The sequence below is a fragment of the Scyliorhinus torazame genome, chromosome 21 (assembly GCF_047496885.1).
Source record: "Scyliorhinus torazame isolate Kashiwa2021f chromosome 21, sScyTor2.1, whole genome shotgun sequence".
NCBI classification, from domain to species: Eukaryota; Metazoa; Chordata; class Chondrichthyes; order Carcharhiniformes; family Scyliorhinidae; genus Scyliorhinus; species Scyliorhinus torazame.
Genome location: NC_092727.1, coordinates 70,409,616 through 70,431,491, shown reverse-complemented (window position 1 = coordinate 70,431,491; position 21,876 = coordinate 70,409,616). Strand labels below are relative to the sequence as shown.

Below are 21,876 nucleotides of genomic sequence, written 5' to 3'. Positions count from 1 at the left end.
AGATGGGTCTGTATGACCCACATTCCATTGGGTCTTTATCTTTCTTAGATATCAGCGAGATTGAGGCCTGTGCTAGCCTGGGTGGTAGTGTGCCCCTAGCTAGCGAGTCTGTGAACATGTCGCAAATATTTTGTAGAGGTCCGCCGGGAACCCGTCTGGTCCCGGCGCCTTTACCACCTGCATGGAGCTAATGCTGTCCATGGTCTCTCCCAGTGCTAGTGGTGCTTCCAGGCCCCATTTTCTGCCCTCCCGCATGACTGGTATGTCCAGTCAATCAAGGAACCGTTTCATCCCGGACTCCCCCATTGGGGGCTCTGAGGTGTACAGCCTTGGTAGAAGGCCTTGAAGGTTTTGTTGATCTTTTCTGGTTCTGTTTCTAATGTGCATCTGGTATCCCTGATTTGTGCAATTTCTCTGGTGGCTGCCTGTTTTCTCAGCTGGTGTGCCAACAGGAGGCTGGCTTTGTCTCTGTGTTCATACAGGGTTCCACGTGCCTGGCGGAGTTGGTGCACTGCTTTCCTGGTGGGGAGCAGATCAAAGTTCGTTTGTAGCTCTTTCCTCTCCACCAGGAGCTCTACGGTCGGAGCCTCGGAGTATTTACGGTCTACCTCCAGTATGGAGTCGACCAGCTGCTGCCTAGCCGCCCTCTCCTCCCTATCTCTTCGCACTTTGAAAGCGATGATTTCCCCTCTTAGTACGGCCTTTAGCGCTTCCCAGTACATGGAGGATGAGACCTCCCCGTTTTGGTTGTTCTCCGTGTACTCTGCTATGGCCCTCGATATCTTTTTGTTGAAGGCCTTGTCAGCTAGTAGGACAATGTCCAATCTCCATGTGGGGCGTTGGGCCCTGCCCGTCTCCAGCCTCACGTCCATGTAGTGTGGAGCGTGGTCTGATATCACAATTGCGGAGTATTCCACTTGGTCTATCCCTGGAAGCACCGTTTTCTCCACCACAAAGAAGTCAATTCTGGTGCATATGTTGTGTACTGGAAAGAAGAAGGAGAATTCCTTCTCCCCTGGGTGGGTGAACCTCCAGGGGTCCACCGCTCCCATCTGTTCCATAAAGCGACCGAGTTCCCCATTTTGGGGTTTGATCTGTCAGTCGTTAGATCCTGTACACAGTCGAAGTCCCCCCCCCATGATTAGCCGGTGCGTCGCTATGTCAGGGGTTTCTGCTATGGTCTTCTTGATGAAGCTTGGGTCGTCCCAGTTGGGTGCGTACACGTTAACTAGTATTACCGGTGTCTCATCCAGGGCCCCGCTGACCATGACGTACCATCCCCCTGGGTCCTTAACCGTCTTTGTCGCCCTAAACATCATCCTCTTGCTGATCAGTATTGCCACCTCCCTGGCCCTCACACCATTGCAGGAATGGTAGGTTTGTCCCACCCAGCCCTTTCTTACCCACAGTCGGTCCTGCTCTCTCAGGTGTGTCTCTTGGAGGAAGACTATGTCGGCCTTCATATTTCTTAGGTGGGTGAGGACTCTTGATCTTTTCACTGGGCCGTTGAGTCCCCTTACGTTCCAGGTGACTATCCTGGTGGGGGGGGGGGCTTCTGTTCCCTCGCTCCTGTGAGTTTAACCATATTTACCTGGTGGACGTGCCCCTGCCCTCCGGGGTTTCCCTTTGTTAGGGGGCCGTCCAGGATGACCGCTGTCACTACTCTCTCCATGCGGTCGGGTTCCTGCACTCCAGGGTTTCCCTTTGTCCCGGCGGCACCCGACATGGTCGCCAATGTGCGTCCACCACGTTGGTAGTCCCCTGCACTCTGGAGTCTCCCTTCGCCCAGAGACCGTACTGGGTGGATGCTTGCAGCAATTCCTTGTTCCGAGCCCTTGGTTGTAGCACTTTGTAGACCTATTGCTATTCCTTTTCTAGCCTTGTTTGTCCCTCCTTTCCTGTGTCCACCCCCCCTCCTGTCCCTCCCTCTTTGTGTCCCGCCCCTCCCCCCCGGTCTTTCCCCCCTTTCCCGCCTCTCCCGTATATCCCTGTATCCTGTACACAGTTGAAGCCCCCCCCCCCCAAGATTAGTCGGTGTGTCGCAATGTCAGGGATTTCTGCCATGGTCTTCTTGATGAAGCTTGTGTCATCCCAGTTGGGCGCGTACCCCCATTTGTCCCTCTTTCCCCTGTTCCTATCCCTGTTTGCTCTCCCGCCTCTGTTGAGTGGTGCCCCCCCCCCGCCCCTGCCCGGCGCCTTCCCCCTGGGGGCACCCTGCAGCCCTGCTTTGTTGCATGTCCCCGGCGCTAGCTTTCCTGCTAGTGCAGTGTCCCCCCTCTCGGGAGTTACTGTCTCGCTTCTCCCTTGCCCGGCCTCTATGGTTTTCTGCCCGCTCTTCCCCCATCCTACCCTGCACTCCTCTCGCATGCTCTCCCTTCTCCGCTACTGCCGCATTTGGGGTATTGCGTACAGTTCTGGTCACCACATTATAGGAAGGACGTGGAGGCTTTGGAGCGGGTGCAGAGGAGATTTACCAGGATGTTGCCTGGTATGGAGGGAAAATCTTATGAGGAAAGGCTGATGGACTTGAGGTTGTTTTCGTTGGAGAGAAGAAGGTTAAGAGGAGACTTAATAGAGGCATACAAAATGATCAGGGGGTTGGATAGGGTGGACAGTGAGAGCCTTCTCCCGCGGATGGAAATGGCTGGCACGAGGGGACATAACTTTAAACTGAGGGGTAATAGATATAGGACAGAGGTCAGAGGTAGGTTCTTTATGCAAAGAGTAGTGAGGCCGTGGAATGACCTACCTGCTACAGTAGTGAACTCGCCAACATTGAGGGCATTTAAAAGTTTATTGGATAAACATATGGATGATAATGGCATAGTGTAGGTTAGATGGCTTTTGTTTTGGTGCAACATCGTGGGCCGAAGGGCCTGTACTGCGCTGTATTGTTCTATGTTCTATGTTCTATGTACTCTCGTTCCCTCGTGCTGGGGCCTGGTCTCCCACCTGAAGCGGTCCCTCAGGTAGTGGTTTGCTTTTTGTTCAGGGTGCGCTCGCCATGGCAGGGGTGGGGGTGGGGGGGCCTGACCTTGTCCCCCCCCGTCCCCCATCGGCGGTTGTTGCCCCTTGCCTGGGGCCCCTTATTTCTACCCTAGCTGTTGGTTTTCAAGCCTGTGTTCCTCGACAAACTTGTTTGCTTCGGCGGGGGCTGTGACGAAGTATTCTCTTTCTTGGTATGTGACCCAGAGTTTCGCTGGGTGCAGCATACCAAATCGCACTTTGTTCTTGTGAACAGTTGCTTTCGCTCTATTGAATTTGGCCCGTCTCCTGGCTAGATCTGCCCCAATATCCTCGTAAACTCTAATGAAGTGTCCTTCCCATTTGCAGGTTCTGTTTTGCCTGGCCCAGCGCAGGATTGTTTCCCTGTCTTGGTACCGGTGCAGTTTAGCTATAACTGCCCTCGGGTGGTCCCCTGCCTTGGGCTTCAGGCGCAGCGACCGGTGTGGATAGGGTGGACGTAGGGAAGTTGTTTCCTTTAGCAGGCGAGACTAGGGGGCGCAGCCTTAGAATAAAAGGGAATCACTTTAGAACAGAGATGAGGAGAAATTTCTTCAGCCAGAGAGTGGTGGGTCTGTGGAATTCATTGCCACAGAGGGCGGTGGAGGCCGGGACGTCGAGTGTCTTTAAGACAGAAGTTGATAAATTCTTGATTTCTCGAGGAATTAAGGGCTACGGAGAGAGAGCCGGTAAATGGAGTTGAAATCAGCCATGATTGAATGGTGGCGAGGACTCGATGGGCCGAATGGCCTTACTTCCGCTCCTATGTCTTATGGTCTTATGCTCTGTCCATTTCTGGTGGGTTGGGGAAAGTTTTCCTCCCCATTAAGTTGCCCAGCATCTCAGCCACGTATGCTGTGGGGTTTCTATCCTCGATCCCCTCTGGTAGGCCCACTATCCTGACGTTTTGCCTTCTCGAGCGGTTTTCCTGATCGTCCACTCTGCCCTTTAGGCTCCCCTGCGTTGTGCCCAGTATCGCCATCTCCTTCTCCACGGCCATGATCCGGTGGCTCATGTCAGTTGCGGCTTTTTACAGCTCTTTAATGGTCGCCTCTTGGGCTTCCAGTTTTTCCTCTTGGACTTCCAGTTTTTCCTCTTGGGCTTCCAGTTTCTCCTCTGCTCTGCCCAGGGCGAGCTGCACCTCCGCCAGGACCATGGCCATTGCTGCTTGCACTGCGGCCTCTATGTCTGCTCTGGCCTGTGCCTTGTTTTCCTGCTGAATGTTCCCTCAGCGCCTTGGCAAAGGCTGCCTTCCAGTTCTAGTTAGCCCCTGGCCCAGGGGGAAAATGCTCCTGTCTGTCCAGTTCTTTTTGTTGCGGCGAACCTTCCGTTCCGCCGCTTCGTGCGCCAATTAGCTCGTCTGAACAGGCTCGTCCATTGCCCCATCTGCTTTTGGTGCCTTTTCTCCCTCTGCTTTGGCTCCCTTCTGGCATTTTTTCCCCACTTTCTTCCCCCCTCTTTCTTTTCCCCTCCCTTCTCTCCTTTAACACTTTTGTTTTTATAAAACTCTTTTCAAGTAAATTTTAAAAAAAAAAGTGAACAAATTTCTTTATCTTTAAAAGTTTTCTTTTCAAAGTTTTTTTTTGAAAAAGGGGAAGTTCTTTTTTTCCCCCTCACTCACCCAGGGTCGAGAGAGAGAGAGAGAGGCTTCTGGTCTGGCCGGGAGTCCCTCTTTGTTCCGCCGACTGCCTCATGGTGGTCGCGGCCAGGAACGGAAGGGGGGGGGGGGTTCGCCGGTCGTTCCTGTTGGCTCGGTCCCCGCTCGGTCTCCGCTTTGGTCCGGGCCGCCGCTCGTCCTGCCCCGCGCTCTGCTACCGTGTGTGGGGGTGGGGGGGGGGATCGTTCCGCTCCCGAGCGCCCAGGTCTCCCGCTTTAATTCGCTTTGGAGCCCGAGTTCTTCTTTGTCCCCACTCTCTTGTTGCGGGGGGCCCAAGCGGGTGAATTTGCGTGCTTGGCTGCAAATTCTCGGCAACTTTGTTCCCCCGCCAGAAGCCGAATCCAAGAGAGGGATTAATAAGGGCATCGGGGTTATGGGGAGAAGGTAGGAGAATGGGGAGGAGAAATATATCAGCCATGATATGTCACTTGATGGGCAGACTTGATGGGCGAAATGGTCTAATTCTACTCCTATATCTTTTGAAACTTATGATTGCTACGTCACAATGGGGATAACACATCAATGTGATAAAGTCTTTTGGGTTATCCTGAGGTTATGAAAGGCTCTTTATAAACTCAACAATTTCTATTTTTCAAGGACAGGGTTGCCAATCAGGGATGGAGCTTGCTTACCTTGGACTTGTACCAATCCTCAGCCTCCTGCATGTTCTTACTGGCAACAGACTCGTACTGGATGCGGATATCCTTGAGGGCAGCAGTGAGGTCTGGCTTAGACATGTCCACATCCACGTGGATCTGCTGCAACTGCAACTGATCCTGTAGTTCCCGTATTTCCTAGCAGAGCAAGATCAGGAAACAGATGAAAGCATCCGTCAGGCAGTTGCATCTCCAGGGACCCTGCCTCTTGAGGGTGCTATGTGCCCTGAGACACTGTCCCCCCTCTTCCCCATGAGGGTGCTCCATACCCAGACCCCTTTCCCATCCCTGCAACCCATTCCCCACCCCCAAACCACTCCACCACCCCGAGGGTAGCTGTCGAAATAGGAGGGGACCAAGGATACATCAGAGCTAGCGGTGTGGGAGCAGGAAGGGAAGCCATTGAAAATGATTCTCTGGCTCCAAAGAGTATGGTAAGAATGGAACCCGGTGACTACAATCCCATCAATTTGGAGGACAGCCATTGGAGGAAGATGGTAGGAACAACTGTGCCCTTCAGACTCATCTTTTGTTTCTTTACTTGCCCGATTATCATCATCCCTTTTGTCAGTTAATCACTCCTGACTTCCAAGCTACCCCAAAGCTTCCCTTTTATTCTTCCCCCCCGAAGCTGTCTCACATCTCTGAATACTCCCCATTCTGACAAAGTGTCAGCAAAGCCTGAAATGTTAACTCTGTTTCTCTCCCCACTGATGCTCCCTGACCTGCTGATTATTTCCAGCATTTTACTGTTTTTATTTCAGATTTTCACCATCCAAGGTATTTTTCTCCCATAACCATTGAGGCTTTCTGGTCCACCAGGCCCCATGGTGAATCCTGGCTTTGTGGGTTCACAATTTATAGTTTTCATCAGATCTAAAGAGTCCCCCACCTCGTTCTTTATTCTCCAGTCAGATCTGGTCACGGGCCTGTTGGTGAGAGGCAGAAGGAGCTGGTGCACTGCAGCCAGAATTCAATTGGATCCCAGTCGCTCCCTGCCCCTTCCCAACCACACTGGGTGGAGAGTCCTTACCTCATCGTGGACTTTCTTCAAAAAGTCAATCTCATCCTGCAGGGATTCAATTTTCCGCTCCAGGTCGACCCGAACCAAAGCAGCATCGTCAACGTCCTTGACAAGGGGAGAGGAGTGCAGGGTTATATGCAGCTGAGAGCAACCATTCACCTGCAAAGAGATGCTCCCTAATGGGCCTCCTGGACGCTACTGGTGTCAGGAACAAGATTGTGAGAGAGGGTATTCAGTGAGCGGTTTCACTGCAGGGGTGGCTCAGAGAGGATTCCACTGGGGAAAGGATGTCTCAGAGGAGAGGGCGCTTTCGAAGGAGGAGATGGGCTTCAGAGGGGATAGACGATAAACACACAAAACTGGCGGCTGTTGAATTTTACCATTGAAAGTTTAGGAATGTTCAGTAAGGCTCTGCACTCTTCATCTGCCTGAATCTTTGCAAGGTGCCCACGGCTTGAGGGGATTTTGTCAATCTTGAGTTTAGCAGTTTCACAGCATTTTCCTGTTCATACTCTTTATCTGCACAAATAATTTCCAGTAACAGTTGCGGCCTGCATTGTGGCCCGGAGTCGGAATTTCTTCCTCTCCCTCCCTCACCTGGGGGACAATCAGACCATCAAGAGCTTCTCACTGTTGCACTAACTGGGATTAGATAAATCATCACAGACCCCCCTGGACGGAGTCTGTGCGTATACCATACCGGGCATGTGTAACTCACCAAGCATAGTCTGGCTGGTGTGGTGACAGGAGCACAAGAACAGGAGAAATAAGACCAAGAGTAAACAATACAGGCTCTCGAGTTTGGCTCCACCATTTAACTCCACCATTGCTGATGTGTCTCAACTCTACTTTCCAGCTCTTATCCTTGAATTCCTTGAGAGACTAACAAACTGTGAATCCCAGCCTCAAATATGTATTCAATGATGGACCATTCACAAACCTTTGAGGAAGAAAATTCTGAAGATTCACCACCCTTTTAATGAAGTAATTACTCCTCATCTGAACCTCTGAGAATACTGGCTCAAATGACTCACCCTCTCTTCATATGTGGACCCTTCCATCACAGGGACCAATCTAGTGAATCTTATCTGTGCCGCCTCCAATGTAAGTATATCCTTCCTTAAATATGGAAACCAAAACTGCTCACAATATTCCAGCTGTGGTCTCACCAAAGCACTGTACAACTGGTGTAAAACCTCTGCCTGTGCTCCAATCCCCTGACAATAAAAGCCAACATGCCATTTGCCTTTCTAATTGCTTACTGTGCCTGTGTACTCGCTTTGCGTTCCTTGTGTGAGCACACCCACGTTTGTCTGAACATCATTGAGTGGTTTTATGTCTTTTAAGTATCATTCTTTTGTATTCTTACAACCAAAGTGAATAACGTCAACTGTCATCACATTATACTCCATCTGCCATCTTGTTGCCCACTCACTTAAGTGTCCGTATCTTTTTACAGCCTGTGTCCTCTTCACAGCTTACATTTCCGCCTAGCTTTTTATTGATGTGGAAATGCTGGCGTTGGACTGGGGTGAGCACAGTAAGAAGTCTTACAACACCAGGTTGGCACCAGATCACAAACCCACTCAAGTTGACTGACAACACAGACGACGCTGAGAGACTCTGCCGTCGCACCTCTCTCACACTCCTCAACCACCTCGTACGCCAGCTCAACAGCAGACGGCGCAACCTGGAAACCAAGATAGAGGCCATATTCTCAACTTGCGCTCAGTACGCAGCAGACCAGCTGCGGAACACCGCTAAACAGATGAGACAACAATACTATGCCACCTATATGCACACCAAGAACAGGAAGCTTGAGAAACTCGGCATCACCGCCAGCAGCAACCAAGCCACCCCCGGTACCACAGTAGAAAACAATATAGGGAAATCTATTGTCAACTTGTCGGACTACACCCTTCAACCAGTCAAAATCGAAGTCTTCAGCAGAGGGCTCAATTTCTGGACCATCACCAAAATGGACCCCATCAGTCTTGCGGCAGACACGGAGGAACTCATCAGGCGAATGAGGCTCCGGGAATTCTTCCACAGACCCCAAGAGGCTGACAGCGAACCCAAGGAGACTACCAATGAACCGGAACAGCAGACCGAGAGATCTGCGGTGCGGCAACCAAAGAGAAAAGAGTCGAATTGGACCCCTCCGGAAGGCCGCTGCCCTAGACTCGACATGGGTATGCTCAAGCCATCAGGAGTCACGTCAATGCCAGATTCATCAGTCGCATTCACAAGACAGCCCTGAATGTCACCCAAGCACAATGCAATGCCATCCGCGCTCTCAAGACCAACCGCAACATCGTCATCAAACCAGCAGACAAAGAAGGGGCCACCGTCATACTGAACAGAATGGACTATTGCAAAGAAGTATACCGACAACTCAACAACCAGGAACACTACAGACAGTTACCCGCAGATCCGACCAAGGAATATATCCACCAACTGAACAGACTGATCAAGACCTTGGGTCCAGACCTTCAGAGCACCCTACGTGCTCTCATCCCACATACTCCCCTCATTGGAGATCTCTACTGCCTCCCGAAAATACACAAGGCCAACACACCAGGCCGTCCTATCGTTTCAGACAATGGGACCCTGTTGGAGAACCTCTCTGACTACATCGAGGGCATCTTGAAACCCATCATACAAGGAATGCCCAGCTTCTCTCGCGACACAACGGGCTTCCTACAGAAACTCAGCACCCATAGACCAGTTGAACCAGGAACATTCCTCGTCACAATGGACGTCTTGGCAATCTACACCAGCATCCCCCATGACGACGGCATTGCTGCAACAGCCTCAGTACTCAACACCGACAACTGCCAATCTCCAGGCGCAATTCTGCAACTCATCCACTTCATTGTGGATCACAACGTCTTCACCTTCGACAACAAGTTCTTCATCCAGACACATGGGACAGCCATGGGGACCAAATTTGCACCTCAATATGCCAACATCTTCATGCACAAGTTTGAACAAGACCTCCTCACCGCACAGGACCTTCAACCGATGTTATACACCAGATACATGGATGACATTTTGTTCCTTTGGACTCACGGCGAAGAATCACCGAAACGACTACACCATGACATCAATGAGTTCCATCCCACCATCAGACTCACCATGGACTACTCTCCAAAATCTGTTGCATTCTTGGACACATTCATCTCCATCAAGGACAGTCACCGGTCACTTCAGCACTTCGCTTTACCGCAAGCCCACGGATAACCTCATGATGCTCCACTTCTCCAGCTTCCACCCTAAACACATCTCCAATGGACAAGCCCTCCGTATACACAAGATCTGCTCAGACGAGGAGGAGCGTAACAGACATTTACAGACGCTGAAAGATGCCCTCGTACGAACGGGATATGGCACTCGACTCATCGATTGACAATTCCAACGCGCCACAGCAAAAAACCGCACCGACCTCCTCCGAAGTCAAACACGGGACACAACCGAGAGTACCCTTCGTCGTCCAGTACTATCCCGGAGTGGAGAAACTATGACATCTTCTTCGCAGCCTTCAACATGTCATCGATGAAGATGAACATCTTGCCAAGGTCATCCCCACACCCCCACTACTTGCCTTCAAACAACCGCTCAACCTCAAACAAACCATTGTTTGCAGCAAACTACCCAGTCTTCAGAACAGTGACCACGACACCACACAACCCTGCCATGGCAATGTCTGCAAGACATGCCAGATCATCGACATGGATACCACTATTACACGTGAGAACACCACCCACAAGGTACGTGGTACATACTCGTGCGACTCGGCCAACGTTGTCTACCTCATATGCTGCAGGAAAGGATGTCCCGAAGCGAGACCTTGGTGAGACCATGCAGACGCTGCGACAACGAATGAACGGACATCGCGCAACAATCACCAGGCAGGAATGTTCCCTTCCAGTCGGGGAACACTTCAGCAGTCAAGGGCATTCAGCCTCTGATCTCCGGGTAAGCATTCTCCAAGGCGGCCTTCAGGACGCGCGACAACGCAGAATCGCCGAGCAGAAACTTAGTTCCGCACACATGAGTGCGGCCTAAACCGGGACCTGGGATTTATGTCGCATTACATTCATCCCCCACCATCTAGCCTGGGCTTGCGAAATCCTACCGACTGTCCTGACTTGAGACAATTCACACCTCTTTAACCTGGGGTTACCCCTATCTCTGGATCTGTAAAGACTTAATTACCTGCAAATGCTCGCATTCTAAGCATTGTCTTGCATCTTTGAATTTGTCTATATATATGTTTCTGGAACATATCTCTTCATTCACCTGAGGAAGGAGCAGTGCTCCAAAAGCTAGTGCTTGAAACAAACCTGTTATATTTTTATTGATAGCAAACTGAGGCACATTACTCTTTGTCTCCTTGTCTAAGTCATTGAAATAGATTGTAAATAGCTGGGTTCCCAGCACTGACTCTTGTGGCACTCCACGAGCCACAGCCTGCCAGCTTGAAAATGCCCTGTTTTTTTAAATTCATTTATGGGATGTGGTTAGGCCAGCATTTATTGCCCATCCCTAGTTGCCCTTCAGAAGGTGGTGATGAGTTTATCCCTACTCTCTGCTTCCTGTTTGTTAATCAATTCTCTACCCACAGGAACATATTAACCCCATTTCCATGAGACCATATCTCGCAAATTAGCCTTAAAGGTGGGGTGGTTTTATGCCGGCGTTCGCTGCGGGCAAAAATGGTGACACCAGCAGAAAGTCCCACGAGATTGCGGGAACGAGCATCTCGGCGGCGAGATCTCGTTTTCAGATTTTCCCCGCACCTCGCTGGTGATGTAATGACGTTCCTTCCCAGGACCTCGTTTAAATTCATTAAAATAAATTAACATGGACTTAAAGTGCTTCCCCGCCACATGCTCCTGCCGAGTTAGAAATTTCCCCCCGCCTCACCGACGTGACATCACATTGGCAAGGTTTATAAGGTGTACCTAAAAACGGGAAGCAGTCGAGGGGAAGGTGCCGGGGGTGCAATAGCTCCCGGGGAGGAGGGGAGAGGGACGTGTCGGGGCAGTGTCCTAGAGCTGCTCCCTGGTTCACTGGGACAGCAGCGAAGGAGCATTTTCATTGCCCGAATCTAGACCTTCGGAGGGATTCCAGGGCATGGACTATTGTGCAAAGGTTTATCAGGGTGACCACATTTTTGGAATGTAAGCCACACAGAGATACTTTCAATCAACAGCAGAGAATAACTGGCCAATTTAACAAGTGATAGTGCAGTGATCAAAGAAAATCTCAGATGTCTTGTTTTTCAGTAACATCCTTGTTACCCATTTCTCCACACAAAGTAGACAAGAGATAAGTATCTTGAATTCAAGCCTCAATCCCATTACCAGAGATTTTAGGAACCGAAAGTCGATGCATTTAGAACATAGAATCCATAGAATCCTACAGTGCAGAAGAAGGCCATTGGGCTCATCATGTCTGCACTGACTCCATGAAAGAGCACCCCACCCAGGCCCACTCCCCCTCTAACTCCATCTAACCACACATCATTGGACTGTGGGAGGAAACCAGAGCACCCTGAGGAAACCCACGCAGACACATTTCATTCATGTGCAGCTCTTCCACGATCTTCATCTCAAACTCATGATTCTTAACGTCCATTATCCTGGTAGCAGTCATGATTATGGATAGATTAGAAGGAGAAAGAGGTTGGGGTTGAAGTGTGGAACTATCCCTATCTCAAGGATATCATAATCTGTTGTCTACTGCAGAGCTTTGCTAAATAAAGAAGAGGTGGCACAATGGTTAGCACTATTGCCTCACACCGCCCGGTTCAAGTCTAGCCTTGGGTGGCGGTCTGTGTGGAGTTTGTACGTTCTCCCCATCTCTGTGTGAGTTGGCTCCGGGTGCTCCGATTTCCTCCCACAGTCCAAAGATGTGCAGGTTAAGTGGATTAACCATGTTAAATTGTCCCTTAGTTCCAGGGATGTGCAGGTTAGGTGGAGTTACAGGGATAGATGGGTGGGTGGGCCTAGATAGTGTGCTCTTTCAAAGGATTGGTGCAGACTAGATGGGCCAAATGGCTACCTTCTGCACTGTAGGAATTCTGTGGTCCTATGGTTCTAATCAGCATGGACAGTTGGAAGGAGTTTGTGGTACAACCGCTAATTATAGGAGAAAACTCAAGCCAAACTCAACAAAACCAAATGTGTTTACACACAGAAAGAGTCCATTTGGCCTATTCTGGCAGTCCTAACATTTGCCAGATCAATCTAAACCTAATCTCACTGCCCCAAATTCCCGATAGTTCCGCATCTTCCTTATTTATTCAATTTTCCATCAAAAGTGTCCTGCAGTAAAGCATGTGGTGTTCCTCCATTCCACCGTGCATAGACAGAATTTCTCTTCAGTGATAACCTAATCTCAGTTGATGGTGGGAAGGAACAGGTTTCCTCTTTCGGTGTGACTTGGGTGGAAGGTAGGGAAGAAGGATTGGCAAAGATCACAGACTCTTTGTGGAACATGCTGGAATTTCCTTCCATTGAAGAGTCATAAGGCAGCTCTAAATGGAAAGGTTTTCATTGAAGTATCACCCATATCATGGTCCTGTCCATGGGTGTCCATGTAATGGCCGAGGACACCATCTCCACCATTGCCCTGTACCCGAGGTGAACTACCTCAGATACTAATTAATCTCTCTGCTATCTTAATCCTTCCCATAGCTAGCATTTCATCACTGGTACACAGTTTCACTGTTAGAGATACACAGCCGCAGACATTCAGTCTTCCCTGACACAGTATCTTACCTGTCTGAATGCTGTTAAATTGTTCTCAGCATCTGTCCGCAGACTCATTTCATCCAGTGATCTAAAAAACACAATTTTGGAGTGGGGGTGGGATGTGATCTGTTAAATAATTTGAAGAGCAGGCACTGTCAGCTATGCCTCCAACAGTTCATGTTTCTGAATCAGTTCCCTCAGTATTTCAGTAAAGTGTCTCTCAATGGACAGATTTCACCAGTTACCAAAGCCCTTCTTCAGCTTCTTTCCGCATGTGATCCAATCACCTGCCTATCATCAATTATTAAATGTCTTCTTAAAATTCACGTACTTCCCCTCCATTTATCTCCATGGAAATCCATTAGGATAATTAGGTGAGGATATCTGATCACACCAGCCTGGCAACTCCAATCAAATTACACCTTTCAAAGTGTTGACTTACTCCGTTCCCAATAAGAGATTTTGGCGCCGTGGTTGCTAAACTAGCAGACACATTAATACTGTATTTGCTGTATCCCCTCCTCTTTGACTAAAGGAGCAAAGACCGTAGTCACCTCGACCTCTGATGGTTTGCCTGATTCCAATGAGCTTTATAACATGTTGCTGAGACCCCTTGCCTTTTCTTCAGTAAAAACATCTACATCAACCAGCTTCTTTCTTACCCTTTAGATCATTCTGTTCCGATTATCCCCCATTACTTTCCCACTTCCCTTTATTCCTGATAGCTTGGCCAGAAGTTTCCAGCCTGTGGGTCTCACGGCGGTATAGCGTGGCTTCGATGGGAAATCTCATTGGCAAGTGGCGGGAGTATGGAATCCTGCCGCCACCGAACAGCGTGCCGCCGAGAGAGAGGCGGTTGGGGGATCGCATGAATCCAGACCCTTACTTCTTTTCTATTACAATGCTAAAGAAAAGTATACACCATGCAGAATTCACCGTGCCCTTATTCTCCAATATGATTAAACCTGAGCCTCTCCATAAAAGTCCTCTCCTCCTTTCATGTGCTCGTTTCCTCCTCCAAACTTATCAGTTACAAGATTTTCTTCGAACTTCCTGTTTGACTCATTCTAATCTGGCTCCTCTTGACGATTCCTGGAACTCAATCAGTCTTCATTCTTGGTGCAACTCTTTCCCATTCTCCTAACGTTTAAACATTATCCCTAACCTATTGTAAGCTATCCCTACCTGCCACAAGTTAGCACTAACCTGTCAAAAACTATGCCTAACCTGTGACAAGCTATCCCTAACCTGTTGCAAGCTATCCCTAATCTGCCACAAGTTATCCCTCACCTACCACAAGTTATCCCTAATCTGCCACAAGCTAATCATAATCTACCAAAAGTTAATCCTAACCTGTCACAAATTAGCCCTAACCTGCCACAAATTATCACTAACCTGCCACAAGTTATCCCTAACCTGCCACAAGCTATCTCTAACCTGCCACAAGTTATCACTAACCTGCCACAAGTTATCCCTAACCTGCTACAGGCTATCCTTAGCCTGCCATAAGTTATCCCTAACCTGCCGCGAGCTATCACTAACCTGCCACACGCGAATCCCAACCTCCCACAAGTTATCACTAACCTGCCACAAGCTATTCCTAACCTGCCACAAGTTATCCCTAACCTGCCACACGTTATCCCTAACCTGCCACATGTTATCCCTAACCTGTCACAAGCTATCCCTAACCCGCCACAAGTTATCCCTAACCTGCCACATGTTATCCCTAACCTGCCACATGTTATCCCTAACCTGTCACATATTATCCCTAACCTGTCACAAGTTATCGCTAACCTGCCACAAGTTATCCCTAACCTGCTACAGGCTATCCCTAACCTGCCGTAAGTTATCCCTAACATGCCGCGAGCTAACCCTAACCTGCCACAAGCTAATCCTAACCTGCCACAAGTTATCGCTAACCTGCCACAAGCTATTCCTAACCTGTCACAAGTTATCCCTAACCTGCCCCAAGCTATTCCTAACCTGCCACAAGTTATCGCTAACCTGCCATATGTTATCCCTAACCTGCCCCAAGCTATTCCTAACTTGTCACAAACGATCCCTAACCTGCCATATGTTATCCCTAACCTGCCACATGTTATCCCTAACCTGCCACATGTTATCACTAACCTGCCACAAGTTATCCCTAACTTGCCACAAGTTATTCTTAACCTGCTACAGGCTATCCCTAACCTGCTGTAAGTTATTCCTATCCTGCCGAGAGCTATCCCTAACCTGCCACAAGCTAATCCTAACCTGCCAAAAGCTATCCCTAACCTGTCACATGTTATCCCTAACCTGCCACAATCTATTCCTAACCTGCCACAAGTTATCCCTAACTTGCCACATGTTATCCCCAACCTGCCACTTGTTATCCCTAACCTGCCACAAGCTATCCCTAACCTGCCACAAGCTAATCCTAACCTGCCACAAATGATCCCTAACCTGCCACAAGTTATCCCTAACCTGCTACAGGCTATCCCTAACCTGCCACAAGCTAATCCTAACCTGCCACAAATTATCCCTAACCTGCCACAAGTTATCCCTAACCTACTACAGGTTATTCCTAACCTGCCGTATGTTATTCCTAACCTGCCGCGACCTATCCCTTACCTGCCACAAACTATCCCGAACCTGCCACATGTTATCCCTAACCTGCCACAAGCTATTTCTAACCTGTCACAAACAATCCCTAACCTGCCACATGTTATCCCTAACATGCCACAAATTATCCCTAACCTGCCAGAAACTAATCCTAACCTGTCACAAGCTAATCCTAACCTGCCACAAGTTATCCCTAACCTGCCACAAATTATCCCTAACCTGTCACAAACTAATCCTAATCTGCCACAAGCTAATCCTAACCTGTTACAAGTTATCCCTAACCTGCCAGAAACTATTCCTAACCTGTCACAAGCTAATCCTAACCTGCCACAAGTTATCCCTAACCTGCCACAAACTATCCCTAACCTGCTACAAGCTAATCCTAACCTGTCACAAGCCAATCCTAACCTGCCACAAGTTATCCCAAACCTGCCACAAGTTATCCCTAACCTGCCACAAATTATCCCTAACCTGCCAGAAACTAATCCTAACCTGTCACAAGCTAATCCTAACCTGTCACAAGTTATCCCTAACCTGCCACAAGTTATCCCTAACCTGCCACAAGCTAGTCCTAACCTGTTACAAACTATCCTTAACATGTCACAAGCTATCCCTAACCTGTCACAAGCTAATCCTAACCTGCCACAAGTTATCCCTAACCTGCCACAAATTATCCCTAACCTGCCACAAGCTAAAACTAGCCTGCCAGACACTAATCCTAACCTGTCACAAGCTAATCCTAATCTGTCACAAACTATCCCGAACCTGCCACAAGTTATCCCTAACCTGCCACAAGCTAATCCTAACCTGTCACAAACTAATCCTAATCTGCCACAAGCTCATCCTAACCTGCCACAAGTTATCCCTAACCTGCTACAGGCTATTCCTAACCTGCCGTAAGTTATCGCTAACCTGCCACAAGCTATTCCTACCGTGCCACAAGTTTTCCCTAACCTGCCACATGTTATCCCTATCCTGCCACAAGCTATTCCTAACCTGTCACAAACTATCCCTAACCTGCCACAAGTTATCCCTAACCTGCCACAAGCTATTCCTAACCTGTTACAAACTATCCCTAACATGTCACAAGCTATCCCTAACCTGTCACAAGCTAATCCTAACCTGCCACAAGTTATCCCTAACCTGCTACAAATTATCGCTAACCTGCCACAAGCTAAAAGTAGCCTGCCAGACACTAATCCTAACCTGTCACAAGATAATCCTAACCTGTCACAAACTATCCCGAACTTGCCACAAATTATCCCTAACCTGCCACAAGCTAAACCTAACCTGCCAGAAACTAATCTTAACCTGTCACAAACTAATCCTAACCTGCCACAAGTTATCCCTACCTTGCCACAAGCTAATCCTAACCTGTCACAAACTATCCCTAACCTGCCACAAGCTAATCCTAACCTGTCACAAGCTAATCCTAACCTGCCGCAAGTTATCCCAAACCTACCAAAAGTTAATCCTAACCTGTCACAAATTAGCCCTAACCTGCCACAAATTATCACTAACCTGCCACAAGTTATCCCTAACCTGCCACAAGCTATCTCTAACCTGCCACAAGTTATCACTAACCTGCCACAAGTTATCCCTAACCTGCTACAGGCTATCCTTAGCCTGCCATAAGTTATCCCTAACCTGCCGCGAGCTATCACTAACCTGCCACACGCGAATCCCAACCTCCCACAAGTTATCACTAACCTGCCACAAGCTATTCCTAACCTGCCACAAGTTATCCCTAACCTGCCACACGTTATCCCTAACCTGCCACATGTTATCCCTAACCTGTCACAAGCTATCCCTAACCCGCCACAAGTTATCCCTAACCTGCCACATGTTATCCCTAACCTGCCACATGTTATCCCTAACCTGTCACATATTATCCCTAACCTGTCACAAGTTATCGCTAACCTGCCACAAGTTATCCCTAACCTGCTACAGGCTATCCCTAACCTGCCGTAAGTTATCCCTAACATGCCGCGAGCTAACCCTAACCTGCCACAAGCTAATCCTAACCTGCCACAAGTTATCGCTAACCTGCCACAAGCTATTCCTAACCTGTCACAAGTTATCCCTAACCTGCCCCAAGCTATTCCTAACCTGCCACAAGTTATCGCTAACCTGCCATATGTTATCCCTAACCTGCCCCAAGCTATTCCTAACTTGTCACAAACGATCCCTAACCTGCCATATGTTATCCCTAACCTGCCACATGTTATCCCTAACCTGCCACATGTTATCACTAACCTGCCATAAGTTATCCCTAACTTGCCACAAGTTATTCTTAACCTGCTACAGGCTATCCCTAACCTGCTGTAAGTTATTCCTATCCTGCCGAGAGCTATCCCTAACCTGCCACAAGCTAATCCTAACCTGCCAAAAGCTATCCCTAACCTGTCACATGTTATCCCTAACCTGCCACAATCTATTCCTAACCTGCCACAAGTTATCCCTAACTTGCCACATGTTATCCCCAACCTGCCACTTGTTATCCCTAACCTGCCACAAGCTATCCCTAACCTGCCACAAGCTAATCCTAACCTGCCACAAATGATCCCTAACCTGCCACAAGTTATCCCTAACCTGCTACAGGCTATCCCTAACCTGCCACAAGCTAATCCTAACCTGCCACAAATTATCCCTAACCTGCCACAAGTTATCCCTAACCTACTACAGGTTATTCCTAACCTGCCGTATGTTATTCCTAACCTGCCGCGACCTATCCCTTACCTGCCACAAACTATCCCGAACCTGCCACATGTTATCCCTAACCTGCCACAAGCTATTTCTAACCTGTCACAAACAATCCCTAACCTGCCACATGTTATCCCTAACATGCCACAAATTATCCCTAACCTGCCAGAAACTAATCCTAACCTGTCACAAGCTAATCCTAACCTGCCACAAGTTATCCCTAACCTGCCACAAATTATCCCTAACCTGTCACAAACTAATCCTAATCTGCCACAAGCTAATCCTAACCTGTTACAAGTTATCCCTAACCTGCCAGAAACTATTCCTAACCTGTCACAAGCTAATCCTAACCTGCCACAAGTTATCCCTAACCTGCCACAAACTATCCCTAACCTGCTACAAGCTAATCCTAACCTGTCACAAGCCAATCCTAACCTGCCACAAGTTATCCCAAACCTGCCACAAGTTATCCCTAACCTGCCACAAATTATCCCTAACCTGCCAGAAACTAATCCTAACCTGTCACAAGCTAATCCTAACCTGTCACAAGTTATCCCTAACCTGCCACAAGTTATCCCTAACCTGCCACAAGCTAGTCCTAACCTGTTACAAACTATCCTTAACATGTCACAAGCTATCCCTAACCTGTCACAAGCTAATCCTAACCTGCCACAAGTTATCCCTAACCTGCCACAAATTATCCCTAACCTGCCACAAGCTAAAACTAGCCTGCCAGACACTAATCCTAACCTGTCACAAGCTAATCCTAATCTGTCACAAACTATCCCGAACCTGCCACAAGTTATCCCTAACCTGCCACAAGCTAATCCTAACCTGTCACAAACTAATCCTAATCTGCCACAAGCTCATCCTAACCTGCCACAAGTTATCCCTAACCTGCTACAGGCTATTCCTAACCTGCCGTAAGTTATCGCTAACCTGCCACAAGCTATTCCTACCGTGCCACAAGTTTTCCCTAACCTGCCACATGTTATCCCTATCCTGCCACAAGCTATTCCTAACCTGTCACAAACTATCCCTAACCTGCCACAAGTTATCCCTAACCTGCCACAAGCTATTCCTAACCTGTTACAAACTATCCCTAACATGTCACAAGCTATCCCTAACCTGTCACAAGCTAATCCTAACCTGCCACAAGTTATCCCTAACCTGCTACAAATTATCGCTAACCTGCCACAAGCTAAAAGTAGCCTGCCAGACACTAATCCTAACCTGTCACAAGATAATCCTAACCTGTCACAAACTATCCCGAACTTGCCACAAATTATCCCTAACCTGCCACAAGCTAAACCTAACCTGCCAGAAACTAATCTTAACCTGTCACAAACTAATCCTAACCTGCCACAAGTTATCCCTAACTTGCCACAAGCTAATCCTAACCTGTCACAAACTATCCCTAACCTGCCACAAGCTAATCCTAACCTGTCACAAACTAATCCTAACCTGCCGCAAGTTATCCCAAACCTACCACAAGTTATCCCTAACCTGCCACAAATTATCCCTAACCTGACAGAAACTAATCCTAACCTGCCACAAGCTATTCCTACCGTGCCACAAGTTTTCCCTAACCTGCCACATGTTATCCCTATCCTGCCACAAGCTATTCCTAACCTGTCACAAACTATCCCTAACCTGCCACAAGTTATCCCTAACATGTCACAAGCTATCCCTAACCTGTCACAAGCTAATCCTAACCTGCCACAAGTTATCCCTAACCTGCCACAAATTATCCCTAACCTGCCACAAGCTAAAAGTAGCCTGCCAGACACTAATCCTAACCTGTCACAAGATAATCCTAACCTGTCACAAACTATCCCGAACCTGCCAGAAACTAATCCTAACCTGTCACAAGCTATTTCTAACCTGTCACAAACTATCCCTAACCTGCCACATGTTATCCCTAACCTGCCACAAATTATCCCTAACCTGCCACAAGCTAAACCTAACCTGCCAGAAACTAATCTTAACCTGTCACAAACTAATCCTAACCTGCCACAAGTTATCCCTAACTTGCCACAAGCTAATCATAACCTGTCACAAACTATCCCTAACCTGCCACAAGCTAATCCTAACCTGTCACAAGCTAATCCTAACCTGCCACAAGTTATCCCAAACCGGCCACAAGTTATCCCTAACCTGCCACAAATTATCCCTAACCTGCCACAAGCTAAAAGTAGCCTGCCAGACACTAATCCTAACCTGTCACAAGATAATCCTAACCTGTCACAAACTATCCCGAACCTGCAAGAAACTAATCCTAACCTGTCACAAGCTATTTCTAACCTGTCACAAACTATCCCTAACCTGCCACATGTTATCCCTAACCTGCCACAAATTATCCCTAACCTGCCACAAGCTAAACCTAACCTGCCAGAAACTAATCTTAACCTGTCACAAACTAATCCTAACCTGCCACAAGTTATCCCTAACTTGCCACAAGCTAATCCAAACCTGTCACAAACTATCCCTAACCTGCCACAAGCTAATCCTAACCTGTCACAAGCTAATCCTAACCTGCCACAAGTTATCCCAAACCTGCCACATGTTATCCCTAACCTGCCACAAATTATCCCTAACCTGCCAGAAACTAATCCTAACCTGTCACAAGCTAATCCTAACCTGCCACAAGTTATCCCTAACCTGCCACAAGCTAAACCTAACCTGCCAGAAACTAATCTTAACCTGTCACAAACTAATCCTAACCTGCCACAAGTTATCCCTAACTTGCCACAAGCTAATCCTAACCTGTCACAAACTATCCCTAACCTGCCACAAGCTAATCCTAACCTGTCACAAGCTAATCCTAACCTGCCACAAGTTATCCCAAACCTGCCACAAGTTATCCCTAACCTGCCAAAATTTTTCCCTAACCTGCCAGAAACTAATCCTAACCTGTCACAAGCTAATCCTAACCTGCCACAAGTTATCCCTAACCTGCCACAAGCTAATCCTAACCTGTCACAAACGAATCCTAATCTGCCACAAGCTAATCCTAACCTGTCACAAGTTATTCCTAACCTGCCAGAAACTATTCCTAACCTGTCACAAGATAATCCTAACCTGCCACAAGTTATCCCTAACCTGCCACAAACTATCCCTAACCTGCTACAAGCTAATCCTAACCTGTCACAAGCTAATCCTAACCTGCCACAAGTTATCCCAAACCTGCCACAAGTTATCCCTAACCTGCCACAAGTTATCCCTAACCTGCCAGAAACTAATCCTAACCTGTCACAAGCTAATCCTAACCTGCCACAAGTTATCCCTAACCTGCCACAAATTATCCCTAACCTGTCACAAGCTAAACCTAACTTGCCACAAGTTATCCCTAACCTGCCACAAATTATCCCTAACCTGTCACAAGCTAATCCTAACCTGCCACAAGTTATCCCTAACCTGCCACAAGCTAATCCTAACCTGTCACAAACTAATCCTAATCTGCCACAA

The 21,876-nt window shown here is 48.2% G+C and overlaps 1 protein-coding gene across 1 annotated transcript in view; it reads right to left on the bottom strand.

The window, feature by feature from the left end:
- Positions 1 to 21,876, bottom strand: part of gfap (glial fibrillary acidic protein) — a 73,919-nt gene that overhangs the window by 19,780 nt on the left and 32,263 nt on the right. Inside the window, exons 3-5 of the mRNA XM_072486928.1 lie at positions 13,129 to 13,189; positions 6,350 to 6,445; positions 5,293 to 5,454 (exon numbers count right to left, since the gene is read on the bottom strand). Coding sequence (XP_072343029.1) covers positions 5,293 to 5,454; positions 6,350 to 6,445; positions 13,129 to 13,189 — 319 coding nt within the window. The remainder of the gene's footprint in view (positions 1 to 5,292; positions 5,455 to 6,349; positions 6,446 to 13,128; positions 13,190 to 21,876) is intronic.